The following is a 14,785-nucleotide window of genomic DNA, read 5'->3' on the forward strand; positions in this document are numbered from 1 at the left end:
GCAACTCCTGCTCGGCAGTTTATTTTAGTTTATTTTTCTCTTATTTGTCAAGGTTTTTTTTTTCATTTTTTGGTTTTTTTGTTGTTGTCTTTTTAAAAAACTTAGGGTGTCGGGCCACCACAGGGAAGGGAGAAGGGGTGCAGTTCCTTGCTGCTACATACGGGAAGGTGGACTAGCCAATTCATAGAAGAGCAAATAGGCGTCGCTGGTGCGCACTTGGCTGGAGGACATGGGTGTGACGCTGCAGAGAGACAAAGCATGGTCAGGGGCCTGGCACGGGGGGCACAGAGCAGAAGGGTGGAGGGCCTGGAAGGCTATGTCACCTCGGGCCTCCCTACCATGCACCCATACGACCTCTGACCCAGAGAGCCTGTGGCAGGCAGTGGCAGACCCAGGGCAGTCACAGAGCCCACTTCAGGTGCATGCCATGCAGGCGAGCAAGGTTCAGGTGTGTGTCGGCCTGTAGCCCTGCAAGGCCTGTTCTCACCTGGAGTCATTGAAGGTGTGCCATTCGCCTGTCGCTGGACTTCGGCAGTAGGCAGTGTAATGGCCGCCCATGGTGGTTCCGGAGTGGTTGGACACAGCGTACAGGTTGTAAACAGCATGGTCTGGGGAGGACAGACAGGATGATGTCACACCCGGGGTCATCCTCCACCTCTTTACTACCCCACCGTGCTTCCATGTATCTCTTCCTGCTCTGAGATACTCACTGGTGTTTTCTGAGGCGAATTCTCTCAAGTCCAGGTCTCTTAGTGGGAAATTCACAAAAGTTGTGAGCTTGCTGGTTCGTATCCTGGATTCCGAGAACCGCTTCAGATCTGGGATTGTTGTGGGTCAAGGGCAGATGACACAGCAAGGGCAGAGTCAAGCAAAGGAGAGCAAGCTCTGGATGTCAATCTCACTTCCTTTGGGGCCAGACAACTGGGCATCTGTTCGTTCTCCCCGCCTACTGGCCTCTCGTCCCCTACCCACAACAGAATTAAAGGATACGGAGCACCAAGATCTTTGGGAACCTCTGGATGGAGAATTTCTTTATACACCGCTTTCTGGCTCGGCAGCGACAGCATGTCTGAAAAGATGAGATGGACAGCACTAGAAGGAGCTTATAGGAGAAATCGATAACCAAAATCTGGGGTGGGCCCCGTGATGCGGTAGGTTAAGCCACTGCTTGTGACAGCATCCCACACTGGGGCACCAGTTCAACTCCCAGCTGGGAAGCAGCAGGTGATGGTCCAAGTGGTACTTGGGCCCCTGCCACCCACGTGGGAGACCCAGACGGAGCTCAGGCTCTTAGCTCTGGCCTGGCCAGCCTTGCCTGAAGTGAACCAGCTGATGGAAGATGTGTCCCTTCCCTCTTCTGTCAAGTAAGTAAATCTTTGTAACAACAAAACCTAGCTCGCATCCAGCTGGTCCTTGGTTGAATTGGCCTTCTCCCAACAGGTGGGTCCCAGGGAGATGTGCTCTCGCTACAACCAGCAGGACTTACTGGCTTCTCATCACCATCAAGCACGTCCTCTTTGGTAAAGAGCCGCATGCAGTCCATCAGCGTCACCTCAGGATAACCTCGCTGTGGAAGCAACGAGTACCGGTGAGGGGTCAGTGACAGGACAGCGCAGGCGTTGAGAGCTGCAGGGTGGGGGAGGGAGGTGTACCTTTGTGATGGGCAGGGAGAGGTCCCAGAAGGGATCGAAGACTGTAGAACAGTAACCACAATCCGTACAGGTCAGGGAGCTCTTCAGCTGCCCAACAAAAAGATCTGGGAAAGATGAAGCCGGGAAGGAAGGAAACACAGGAAGTTACGCACAGGGTCCGTCGCAGGATCTTCTCTCATGGCCCCTGTCTTGGCTTGATGGACACTGGGCAAAAATGGGGTTCCTCGGGAGAAGACCCATCCTTGAGGCATTCTGTGCTCCATGTAGGCGAAAGCAGTGAACGGACAGCAGGGCATGACTCCCATCCCCACGCTTACCCCCGATCCGGCTGTCTTCCCGTTCCAGATACTTCCTCCACATCTGTCGCCCTTTCTCATCATCACTGGGAATCAGAGGGGAGAGGGGCGTGGGTCAGAGCTCAAGTACGTGGAATGTGCGAACTCACTCAGCCAGGTCCTTCATTTTCACAAGTGAAATCTGACTCTATGCTGGAAGTAATGGACCCTACCTGAGTTCCCCAACCCTGCGCCTCCCCTGCGGTGGTGTTGCCCTCTGACTTACGGCAGGTGGTCGAGGTTCTCAGGGGTGGACCTGGGCCTCGCCGTGACCCGGTTCACCCCATTGTGCAGTCCGTCCAGAAGGAAGCGAAGAAACTCCTGAGCATCCTGCTGACTGAAGCCCAGGGGGACAGTGAGAGGCCTGCAGTCCCGAGAACCCAGAACACCACGAGCTGCCCCGGATGGGCCCCATCTTACTTATAGCCAACGAAGCGTGGTGCGTATCTCTGGATCTGGGTCTTGAACTCGGAGGGGCTCACCACGTCATTTGGGGATGAAGTCCAGATGGCCTGGATTAGTTTTGCAAACTCTATCGGAGGGAGAGGCAGAGATGGGGTGAGGAGGTACAGGTGAACTATCTTTCCCCAAGAAACTGAATCCTAAGGCCCACATGGGTAGACATTGCTTTCAATTACGTAAACAATATTAAAATAACATTAAAAAACAAAACAGAAAAACTCTGAATCCCAACGAGGCACAGGCTAGGGCAGGGAGACAGCCTGTGGCCCTGCTCCTGCGTGGCATGGCTGCTCACCTTCCATGAGGGCGCCATGGGCGTTGCTGCTGTGGCTCAGGTCGCGCAGGTACAGCCTCTGCAGGCAGTAGTCTCGCAGCTCCCGGGTGTTGCTCAGGCACTGAAGAATCGAGTTCATGAAGCACTGCACGGGCCCATCAGATCATCAGCGTGTGCACAAGACTCTCCACCCACCCCCCGCTCCTGGGCCGTCTGGCTCATCCACCCGGCAAAGGGATCCCGGAGGGAGGCAAATGTCCACAACCGGCACAGGTGCTGTCACTCATTTATTTAGTAGTGAGATGTGCAGAGGGATGTGGGGCGTGGGGCAAAAGCTATGGTGGTTGGGGTGTCCTTGAGCAGGATCCAGGAGCATGGCAAGCTGACAGGTACAAGGGTACCTGACTTTCAGCAGCGTTCCCTGCTAGGGTTCAATTCCAGCCAGGAAAGGACAGGCACCACCTGCCTAAAGGGTAGGGGGTCAGCTGGAGCCAGGAGAGGATCCCATTAGGGTCATCACTAGCAGGAGACAGCAGGAGGTGGCCTTGCCAAGAAGGGGGCTGAGAGGCACTCACCGTGTTCCCAAGGTTCCGGAGACCAGCCAGACCCTGGGCACTCTTAGAATTCTGTAAACAGAGAACACACAGGACATAGGTAAGACTGATGCCGAGAGGGGGTGTGTGACGGGGCTGGGGCAGCCAGAAGCAGGGTGTGTGTGCTGGCCCTCTCAGGCTGGGTCAGTTGGAGGGAAAAGGGTTGAGAATAGGACACTGGGGACAATGAGAACATTCCCCAAGACCCGGCAGTCTGGACCATGTGTAAGCACTTCCCCAGCCTGCCCCACAGCATGCCTCATCCTCTGCTCCACTCCTTAGCAACTGCATCAGAACCCAAGGCAGGGAGGTCCCGCAGCTAGAGGTATTCCTTGCCTCCTGACTGCAGCAAATTTCAAGCCCTAAAATCAGGCACCTCAGGTGACCTACATTTGTACTCCTAGATGTCCACGGATAAAGCCATTATCATCACATGCGTTTTAAGGAGGTTTTGCAAAAGTTAAAGGACAAGACACCCTGAGTTTTGACCCTTGATTGTGAACAACTCAAATGTCCTGCCTGCCATTCTGAAGCGCTACTGACAGGTGGAATTGCTTCCAGTGAGCTCAGCTCCTGGGGGCTGATTAGAGGCTGGGAGAATCTTCCCTGCCTGGCCAGGGACTCAGAGGATCCTGGGGACAGCAGGCTGGGCCAGGCAATGGTGGGTAGCCTGGCAGAAGGTAAAGTCTTGCCCTGATCCCTGCTATTCAGGCTGCTGAAAGGGGTTGGGGAGGGAAGAAGTGCCAGGTCAAGGAATACCAGCATCATTTGCTAAGATGTTTTAGATGATCAGGGGACAAACCTCCAAGGGATCAGAGCTCTCTCAGCCCCAAAGGGTTAAAGAAACAGCAGATAGATGGGTCTGCCACCCCCTCTCTTTCAGTGTTGGGGGTGGGGGACCTGGGAGCAGGCAACTCTGAAGCACCACTGGCTAGGGCATGCGTGGGGCCGGCTCAACCCTGATCAGAACAGGAGCCTGAAATAACTCAGCTAAAATTACTCACGCCGTGTGCTGACAGTCAGCCCATGAGGCTGTCAGCAGCTCAGAGCCCAGGAGATTGTCAGCGGGGTGGGGAGAGGAGAGGAGGGCAAGGCTGGACGAGGGCTTTTCTCAAGAACTACCTTTCCGATCCCGCCACTGGCTAGCTGTCAGGCCTGACACTAACAGGTAGGGAAGAGAAGGTTCCCAGCCGTGGGCGGGCAGCAGAGGAGCCCCCTGGCAGCAGGTGGGGGATGGCACCCTGGCAGCGCTGTGCTGGGGCTGGCAGCATTGGCATCTCACCTCACTGACCCTCAGACACTGATGTAAGACTTCCTGGGGACAACAACCTTTTCTCTCTCTCTCTCTCTCTCCTTTTTTTTTTTTTTTGCAAAATACCAAATCTATATTTACATCGTCATATAATAACTAAGCTGAAATGTATCATAAATAAAACAATGTCTACTGTTTGACAACTTAAATATCAATAATTAAAATAAATCAAACTGGAATAAAATAAGCAAAAATCCAATGCATTCTATCTTTACTAAAGGGACAAGGACCTTATCAGCATTTTCTGTTCTTCCATGTCCCCTGAGTTCCACTCCCAAACCACCACCACAAAAGCCTCCCTGTTGCCCACCCAGTCTTACACCTATTTTTGGCAGTGCTTTATTCATTTGTACCCCTGGTGGCTCGGGGGACATCTGTCCCAACAGGCTGTGGATATCCACAAACACAGGCCTCGCTGAGGCCCAGCGGGGGCGGGGCGGTGAGCGGCACTGGGCTGACCCAGGCAAGCTGAGCTGTGCCTGGAGGAATGCTTGTCACCTGCGGCTCTGAGCTGGAGCCGATCCTGGCCTAGAGGGGAGGGAGAGGATAGGGAGTCGTTCCTAAGGCATCCCTGGGACTCTGGGTCTTGGCTTCTTTGGGTCATGTCCCTGCATCAGAACCTCTGGGCATTTTTGAGGCTCCCTGTGGAAGGTGGATGGATACCAGCAGCGCAGGGGAGAGCAACCCTGCTTTGCCCAGCCAGGTAGTCTGCTGCTGTGCCTGGAAGTCAGGAGCTCCAGGGAAAAGTCAGCACTTTCCATTCCCCAGATGAACAAAATGTCCCAGGAGTGACCTTCCTTCCTGGGCAAACAATCCTACCTCAGGATTGGGAGGGAAAGAGAGGCTAGAACTGGGAGAAGGGGGTAGCACAAGACCCCCGCCCTATGCAAGCCAGGCTAGCAGGGATGCCAGCTGTTAGGACAGCACGCAGGTGCAGACAGCTGAGGAAGTTATCCAGAGCTTCCTTGTACTCAGCCCACTGGTGGCGAACCTTGTTTGGATTGGGTGACCAAACACTGCCCAAGGGAGCAGATGCCACCTCCACGGCCATAGTGCCCTTCCAGCTGGGAAGCGGGTGCCCAGGGACCACATCAGCAGGTGCACATGGTGGAGGGGCTGTGCAGAGAGAGCTTCCCTGCTTACTTCACCTGCGTGGTGAGAGGTCAGCCAAGGAGCCCAGGGGGGTCCTCCACCAGGAAGCGCACACATGGCCAACACAGGAGCCTGTTACATAAGCCCTGCCCAGCCCAGGGCCCCTTCTTGCTTCCCCAGAGGGGCAGTACCCAGCATTCCTCTGCCTGGTGACTGCTTCATTTAAGGGATCCCCTGCACGCCTCAGCGATCCAGTGAGGGGTAAGGACAAAAAGCGGCCCCCGTCTTTGGGTACTTTCTCTGTCCTTCACGGTGGTCAAAAGACCCCTTGGGAGACAGCCCCCTTGGGACCAGTCTCCCTGGCTGGGCTGGGGCTTGGCCTTGGAGGACGCCCCCTCCCCCCGCCCCCACCGGCAGACCAGGTGCTGCCCGTTCCTGACCACACTCAGCTCTAGTCAAGGTTACGCTTCTGCACCTGTCCTGATAGGTGTCAACAATTAAGAGGCCGAGAGCCACCTGGTGCCCGGGTCACCGAGAGGGAGTGAGGAACGCGGACCTGGGGCCTCAAGGGCGGGGGTGGGCAGGCTGCGAGTAAGCGCGTGCCAGCACCTGGGGAGGGGGCATCCTCTGCCGGGAGACCCAGGGAGGCGGAAGGTGGGGGCTGGGAGGGATTCGTGCCTCCGCCGGCGAGGGCGCGTGGCGGTCCCCGGGCAAGAGGCGCCTCCCTCCCCAAACCCTCCGCGTGGGGGGGGGGTCCCGGAAAGAAGGGGTCCCGCGTACCTTGGCTTTGTTGAGCAGGAGCCCCACGAAGGTAGAGAGCAGCAGGGACGGGGAGAGAGGGGAGCGCGGCCGCAACTCCTTGGCGAGGGCGGGAAAGGGGGCGGCGGGGGGCTCCTCGGGCAGGGTCACCGTGTACGAGGTGCGCATGCTGGGGGGGCGAGGGGCGGGCGGCGGGCTCGGCCCCACGCCAGACGTCGGCAACGGGGGCACGGGGCAGTCCCCGCGCAGCGCCCACAGCCCGGACGCCGAGGCCCGCGAGGCCGCCGTCCGCGGCGCCCGGCGCTGACCGTTACGGCGCACAGGGGACCCCGGCGACCGTCGCCAACCGCCCCGGCCCGGCTCTCGCGCTCCGGCCGACCGGCGGCCCCCGCGACGTCAGCGCCGGGGGCGGGGCCCGCGCCGCAGCCCCGCCCCCAGCCCGCCCCCCGGCCGCGGCACGCGGACCCCAACGAGGCGGCCGGGCGCTGGCGGGGGCTGGGAGCCGGGGCTGGGAGCCGGGGCACGGGGGCTCGAGGGTCAGCCAGCGCTGATGCCTCACCTTGCCTCACCTTGCTGGAGGTGGTCGCTTTGAGAACTTGGCCAAAGTGCTGTCCTGTCCTAGGGCGGGGGACAACCTATGCGTAGGCACACGCTTTGGCATGATTCAGGGTGGGCTCAGGTCCACGTGAGCTGCGCCCTCCCTGCCCCATTAGGAGCGGACATTGCCAGGACCCCCTTCTCCGCTCTTCCGGGGGTCCTGTAATTTCGCCCTCCTCCCGCCTCTCCCAAAGCGAGGTTGTGCCCAGGTACCATAGGTGATGGTCCCTTGTGGTCCCAGTAGAGCACCTTGTGGACTACTTCTAACCAGTTCGCTGCCTGCCTCTCTCAGAGACTCGCAAAGGTGGCTTGCTTTTTGGGAGGTGAGGGTAGAGTGTACTGTGACCCCTAAGTCCAGCGGGGCTTGGTTCTGCAGCTCTGACTTCTGGTGCACCACCCCTCCGTCTCCCAGGGCGGCCCAGGAATCTGCCTAGAGAAAGGTTCTTGTTTGCAGCTCATGGGCTATTTTTAGCCGGTATTTTTAGCGTTTAAAAATACTCAGAGAGAGGCAGCAGCATGTGCTGTTACTCATCTGTGGGCTCCTCTTGCTCCCCCTAGCTGTGCTCATCGTCCTCCCCCCCCCCAACACATGGACACACAGCCACGGCCGCCTGGAGATCGTGTCCTGGACACACGGATGGGCTGTCCCCTAGACCGCCCACAGAACAGTCAGCCGTGTTAATGACTGCAGGGGATGGGGAGTAGGGGGCAGTCAGCCTCAGTGTAACAGCAGGTGGCAAGAGGCAGGGCATGGGGAGACAAGAACTGCAGGGCAGGGCATCTTGCCTTGTGATCACTGAGGGCAGGCCTTTCAGGAAGGGTGAGTTCCTGGGTCCCTGACCTCTCCCAGGCTCTGACCCAACCCGGAGCCTGGACACACTGCCAATGGCCATCAGCCCTGAGCTGCTTCTCAGCCGCTCCTCCCCCGTCTGTGGCATGCTTGCAGCCTGGCACGCCAGTTCTCTCAAAGCAGGTGATTCTTAGCTCCAACCCAGAAGCCCTGGGTAGCCTGTTGGTAAGGCTGTCCGTCACAGGTGCCTTCCAGTGTCACCACCCTGTGTCTCTCTGATTCCTGCCTAGCAACCAACCGGGCTCTCGTCCTGTTTAAAAAACAGCCACTTGCTCAAGTTCTCGCTGAAATGCCAAGGTAAGAAATGACAACAACGTGGGGCTCTGAGGCCAGACCTGTCACACTGCACAATCTATACCTGTAACAACTACTACCAGGACATTCCGGCGTGCCCTTCCAGTTCTCAATTCCTGGCTTGTGAATTCTGCTCAAATCTCATCTCCCACCGTCTTCCCTAATTAACTCCACCCTGCTCTAAACACCTGATTAGCAGACATCCCCAGTGGGCTAGCCTTCCAAGCTTGCACAGCAACTATGGACCTTAATATGTTCGTCTCTGCTGTGTGTCTCCATCTGGAAATGGCTTTAGATGGCATGGCTTGTCTTGGTCATGCCAGCATACTAACCTTCCCAAGGGTAGGGCTGTGGGTTCCCTTAATGGAATTTTAATAGAGGGCCAGGCTGGGCCTGGAAGTCCTGCTGGGGTTCCTGGAAATCCCCCGAGCCTTGGAAGGCAGTGGAGCGTGTGATCTGGTTTTGCATATTGAGCAAGTGTGCATGGTCTAAGAGGTGCTCCTCCACTGCAGCCTGTGGCCAGTCTCACCTTGTGACTTAGATCCAAGGATACGAGCATGCCCACCACCCCAGGCACCTTGGCATTGGGCCAGTGTGCTGTCCCTCCGTTCCTGGGATGCAAGATTATTACTGCAAGGGAAGGTGGTGGGATCTCCAGCATGGGAAGAATTTACCAGAGTCTCATCTTGTTAAGCAAGTCTGACTGGGGCTCCTCTCTCAACTGACTATGTCCCCTCCACGCCCCTTCTTCCCTACGCTGCCACTTCTTGAAGTGGGCTGGGTGCTCACATTCTGTGAGCTGGGCTCTCCCACAGCCCAGGACTGCCTCATCTCAGAGCTTGGGTATGGCCTGCCCCCCTATCTTCCCAGGATAAGTAATTTTCTTCACCTTGGATCACTGCTGGAATGTGGTGGAGCACAGCGGCACTGCAGTCAGGGTTGGTGCTGTGCAGACAGACACGGAGTTGTCTGCTTCTCTCAGACCCCAGTGAGCAGCTTGGTGTCCAGGGTTTGGTGACACTGCCAAGGCGCAGCTGTCAGCAGCCCAATGGATAAGACTGATGGCTCAGTGGATTGAAGGACAGGAGAAGAGGGGGCGCATTGTATCTGCTGGGGGCTGGGCTTCCAAACCCGGCATGCCTGGGGAAGGGCACTCTTCCTGTTGGCTTCTCTGCCTGTCTCAGATCCCAAACAGCCGATAGCTCTGGGCTCCATCCAGCCCTAGGCAGTCTAGCCTGAACTAACCAGATCCCAGAAACCCACTTCCCTCTCCTGCTAGCGCCTCTGTCTGGAGCACCCGTTTGACGTATCCACTGAGGTAAGCGGCTACAAAGGGCCCACGTGCTCGGCTCTGGACTGTGAACATGATGTTCAACTGCTGAAGCCCATGGTCAATGGAGCGGCTCTCCCCCCTCCCCCCCGCCAGGAGCAGGGAACATTTTGCCAGGCTTGGATTAACTTTTGCATTACTGAGCCCCACCCCAGCACTGTATTAACTCAGGGACATATCCTGGTGGAGGGGGAGGAGGTAGGGAGCGTGGTGCTGGGTGCAGATTGAGCAATCCAGCTTGCGGAAGACAATGCCAAGGTCACCAGCCAGGTCCCAGCTGGCAGCTGGTTTCCAAATGATGGAGACATCAGGGTCTCACTGATTGCAGCCTCCAGTGCCCGTACCTACTCTGCGGATTTGTGCCTGTCCTGGTTAGGGAAGCCTCTTGGTTTAAGGGGCTCCCTGAGTAATCTGTCAAACCAAGTCAGGCTCCTTAAGTGACTGACCTGGGAGTGAGAGGCTAGACCAACAGAGCAGCTGTGACGCAGCCTAGTGTGGCCTAAGTCGCCCACGTGAGAAGCCAGGTGCCAGAGATGGAGGGATGCTTCTCACCCAGGAGCTCAGCAGGCATCCCCTGCCACCTTTAGTATGTTCATTTTGCAGCAACCTTGCCTCGCTTGCAAAGCAGCTTCCAGTCCTAAGTCCTCCCCGCCCTTCCCCCCCCCCCAGAGAGAGAGAGAGAGAGAGAGAGAGAGAGAAAGAGAGAGAGAGAGAGAGAGAGAGAAAGAGAAAAATAACCTACATGACCTGGACTTATATAATCTCCCCGTCCCTGAACAGCTGGAACTCCAGGCTTCAGAAGATGAGTCAGCAGCCCAAGTGGCAATTGGAACTCAGGTAACTCGGTTCCAGATCCCGTGCTCCAGGGAAGCAGGTCTTGGAGCAGAGGGCAAGCGCGTGGAAGAGACTGCGTGGGAAAGATCGGGCTGGGTCAGGACCTGCAGCCTCCTTCCCTGGCTCTGTGTGCGAGCAGCAGGTGCCCAAGCTGCTAGCAGTGCTGCCCAAGGCCCTGGGCCAGTCCCTGACTCTTCTTGACAAGAGGTTGGGGAAGTGGGGGAGGGGAGCCCAGGCAGGGAGGAGTGGGGGCAGGGTTGAGGCCAGTGGGCAGGGTGCCAGGCTGGTGAGGGAGCAGCTGGAGGGGTGGAGCTGCAGGAGGAGGATTAGGGAGGGCTAGCAGGGGTTAAAGCTCAGCCCTGGCAGGGTTCAGTGGGAACAGCTTGTCCTTCCATAGGCCATGGGAGCAGGAGGGGTGGGTGGAGGGGGAGGTGATGGGAATTGGGTATGCCAGGAGCCTGGGGGCTCTGCAGGGCCCAGCCACCTGGACTGGCCGGGAGTTCGCACTGCTGGGTGGCAAAAGGTTTCAGAAACTCTTTCTTTTTGGCCCCATCACTGCCCCTCCCTGTCTCCTCTGTGTACATTTTACATGGAGGGTGGAGCCTTAGGGCAGGTGCTGCTGAGTGGCTGGCCTTTTATTGGTGCTTTATGGGCATGGGAGCAGGGTTGTTTGGAGCTTAAGACTCCCTCTCCCCCTCAAATTCGCCAGACCCCTCAGTTCTTTCCTAATGCTCAACTGAATTTCTAATAATCCAAGGCCACCCTTTTTCTGAACACCAAGTATGGTTCAGGTCAGCTGCCCGCAGTCCCCTGGGCGACAGAATGCACTTTCTCACCAATGTCCCTCCCCAACCCAGGCCCTGCCCACTGGAAGCAGCTACCCAGGCCTCCTCCTCCTCCTGTCGGGCGTTGCCCTGGTTTCAGATTCCTCCACTGATTGTTCTGGGCATCCCCGGGAGGGGGCGGAGCAGGCAGGCTCTTCAGCCTTTTACAGAGGAGGAAATACAGTGGAGCTGATAGGTGTCCAAGGTCGAAAGAGGCCATGGCTCCTTCCCTCAGTCACAGGAGCCTAACCTGGCCTCGGGTGAACTCTCTCACTCTCACCGCTCATCTGCCTCTGACTGCACTTCCCCCACAAAGGCTCCCAGGGCAGGGCAAAGGCTTCTGTGTCAATTCTCCTCCCAGAACACCAGGCAGGTGCAAAGGACGCCCTACTACATGCCAGGCCCTTCCAGTCTCCTCCCAGCGACCCGGGAGGCAGGAGCTGTGAGTGATCACGGGTTCAGAGAGCAGGTTCAGGAGGTGAGGGACCTGAGCTGATTCTGCTAGCCAGGCCCAGGCACTGTAAATGAGCGACTGAGAAGGGCAGGTCCCTTTGAAGGGAGGTTCTGAGAACCCAAACCAGGTGTTTAGACACAAGGGGTTTGGACTGCACGAACAGCCAAGGTTTGTCCTTGGCAAGTGCAGGGAGCTCCAGGAGTGGGGGTGGGAGGCTCAAGGGCAACTGAAGTCATATACCCTTGGTCCCTGGCTTCAGAATGTGCTCACCTCTAGGCATGCCCAGCCAACCTGCCAGCCCACCCAACCGCCTGTGCACGTGTGTTGTGTGGCTGCGTCTGCGATGGAAGGGGTCGTGTTAGGGTGCCGAGTTGGCCCCAGTAACTGTCTCGGTCCATCCTTATGGCTCCCCTCCCCCGGAACTGGGGCTGGGGGAGGGTTGGGATATGTGCGTTGGGGAAAGAGGCAATTTCCAATAGGGCTCTCCTCCGCCCCAAAGTGGTGCAAAGGGCAAATGCCCAAGCCCCCTCCCAACAGAATTCAAACCAATGGTTGGTTCTGGGTCAGTCCTTAAACCCTGAACATAATTCTGAGGCAGGCAAGTAGCAGCCCCAGTTTCGGGTTTCTGAGCAAAGGGAGGGAGCCTCAGGACCCAAGCTGCTCTGCTGGAAGCCATTCTGACTGCCCCTGGGGTGAACGACATCAGACCTGTCTGTGTGAAATGCCATCCCACCCCAGGGTATGGCGCAGGGGCCCCCCCAAGAGTACCAGCTCTTAGGGGTGTGTTAGATTCCCATCGTTCTCCAGTTCCTTTCTAAGCCAGCTCTCTGGCATGGCCAGTCCTGTTCCATCAGGGTCTGAATGTCCTGGAAGGAGGCTCCTGTCTTTTGTATATCAATAGCACTTCTCAGATGGTCCAGCAAGGCCAAGACTTGCCAAATGGTCATCAAAGGTGTCCTTTCAATGATCCAAGGCCAAACTTGAGTCCTGAACCCTTGCTGCACTTGCCTGGCTAAGGCCTCTAGGTAGTATTTCTTGGGGAAGTGGCACAGCTGTTCTTTCCAATAGGCTCATGTCCCAGGACTGGGGAAGGAGTAGCTAAGGTAACGGAGGAGACCCCAACCCTCCCACACATATGCTTGCTGTCCATCCTTCCACCCACCAATCCTCCCATGCAGTCAGGTCAGCTGAGCCCTGTGCTATGCCAGGCACATGGGGAGGGATTTAAGAGATTTTCTCGTTCAAGAGCACGCCACCTAATGGGTAAAATGATAAATACAGAAAGGGTGGCCTGTGGTCTGTGGCCCGAGAGGAGTGTATGTTCAAGGAAGGGATGTCTGAGAGGCAGCTGGGCTCCTGCAGAGCTGCCACCCTTTCAAGCAGAGGTGTTTGACCCAAGAAAAAGCATTCCCCACCATGTTCTCCGAACCGCCAATGACTGCAGAAGAATCCCTCTTCTGATGAGCTTATGGTCCAATACAGGGCCTGAGCAATAGAGAAGCAACCAGAGCAGGGAAACTCCATGGGAAGCACTGACCCCATGATGGGCAGAACCTGTAGGAGACACCACTGAGTGGAAAAGGAGAGGGTGAGAATAGCAGTGTGTGAGGATATGTGTGTGTGTGTGTGTGTGTGTGTGTGTGTGTGTGTGTGTGTTGGGGGAGGGTTTGCTAGAAATTCTATGAGTTCCTCTTCAGTCACTGGGCCGCCTCCCCAGCCCATCCCTGGGTCTTCCCCTGGGGACACTCACCATGGTGTCTCGTCCCGGGGAGCTGGAGCGGCTGGACCCCGGGCCCTGGACCTTGCTCTTCTCCCACGGTGTATAGCGGCCACTGGGTCTGTAGGTAGGGCTGAGAACTTCAGGAACTCCTCGTGAGGAAGGGGCCTGGGTGAGCACCTGGGGTGCACTGCCCTTACGACCATAGTTCTCCAAATAGTCCACCAGGTACTCGGGGCGGCTGGCAGCCTGATAGAGCCCCTGTAGGGCACACAGCTCCTTGCGTGTGCGGGCCAGCATGGGGCTGCGGCCCAGGTTCCCGGGATCGATCCGATAGCTGTCTGAGGTCCGGAGGCTGGAGAAATCCCTGGCCAGGTCCGACTGGCTGTTGGACTTCTTGTGGCTCAGGGTCACCCCCTGGTCACAGACATTCATGGGGAGGTAGCCGAGGGAGCTGCTGGTTACTCCATACGAGCATCCACTGCCGCCGCTGAGTCCACCTCCTGAAGGCCGCTCGGTGCCCCGTGTCTGGCTCTCTGCCCGCTTGCTACCCCGAATGACGTCGGGTCTCAGCAGGGGGCGGCCCCGGTCAAAATCCAGGATGGAGGAGGGGCCGTAGATGGTGGGACGGGTGAGGAAGCTGGTGGAGGGGTTCGGCTTGAAACTGAGCTTCTCCTTCTCCAGGAAGGAGGTGGCCAGGTTGGCCCCATAGGAGGACGGACTGTAGGTGCCATAGCCCGATTTGGCGTAAGGGGCATCAGTGTAGCGGGCTGATTCTGTGTAGCGCTTCAGGGTGGAGGAGAGCTGGGACATCCTTCAGGGCGGCACTCACTGGGGACTGGGAGCCTCATGGGCTGAAAAGCAAGGAGAGAAGGTGTCAAAGGCCTCAGCAGATGTCGAACCCCCGTGGCACCTGCTGGGGCCAGAACCTCACAGCCTAAAAGGGGCTGCCAGTACAAGGCCAAAGGCCACTAGAGGTTGACCAGGTGACAGAATCATACCCCACACCACCACACATTCTCCCTTGAAGAGTCCCACAGACAGCACACAGCAACTGCCCACCCTCCACAGTCCTCTGAGCCACCTGTAGCCTCCAGCCCAAACCCCATCCAGCCCAACCCCAAGCTTCTGAGTTTGTGGGGGATCCCACAGCTCCAGGCCCCCAGGCATTTCAACAGTGAAGATGGTGCCCTCCTTTCTAATGATGGACAGAGACTCTCTTGGTGTCAAGGACTGTCCATGCCAGTGACTGCAGAGTGGCCATCCAGAACCTCCGTGGAAGGAAGGAGACCCTTGGGAATGCTGGCGGGTAGGGGAGGCAATGAATGGGAGTGTGGCATACGGGCTGGAGTCCTACCTTGTCTGCATCCCAGAATCCTTCCAGATACAGGCATCTGCTGCCTGGG

At 57.4% G+C, this 14,785-nt stretch overlaps 1 protein-coding gene across 2 annotated transcripts; it reads right to left on the reverse strand.

Annotated features, from left to right (window-relative positions):
* Positions 1-89: 89 nt before the first annotated feature.
* On the reverse strand, positions 90-14,192 carry USP2 (ubiquitin specific peptidase 2). Of its 2 annotated transcripts, none has more exons than XM_040977298.1 (12): positions 13,413-14,192; positions 3,299-3,349; positions 2,745-2,868; positions 2,408-2,519; positions 2,214-2,324; positions 1,970-2,034; positions 1,653-1,756; positions 1,487-1,567; positions 991-1,069; positions 711-818; positions 488-608; positions 90-241 (listed from the first exon to the last, which is right to left on the reverse strand). In XM_040977298.1, exons 1-12 carry the CDS (start codon positions 14,190-14,192, stop codon positions 154-156), a joined length of 1,824 nt encoding a protein of 607 aa, XP_040833232.1. In that variant the 3' UTR covers positions 90-153. The 2 variants fall into 2 exon arrangements, with proteins under 2 accessions (XP_040833232.1, XP_040833233.1); XM_040977299.1 differs by lacking the exon at positions 13,413-14,192 and adding an exon at positions 6,501-6,858.
* Between the last annotated feature and the right edge of the window lie 593 nt (positions 14,193-14,785).

This window comes from Ochotona curzoniae, unplaced genomic scaffold (genome assembly GCF_017591425.1).
Source record: "Ochotona curzoniae isolate NIBS_2020 unplaced genomic scaffold, NIBS_Ocur_1.0 contig_2723, whole genome shotgun sequence".
In the NCBI taxonomy this organism is placed as follows: domain Eukaryota; kingdom Metazoa; phylum Chordata; class Mammalia; order Lagomorpha; family Ochotonidae; genus Ochotona; species Ochotona curzoniae.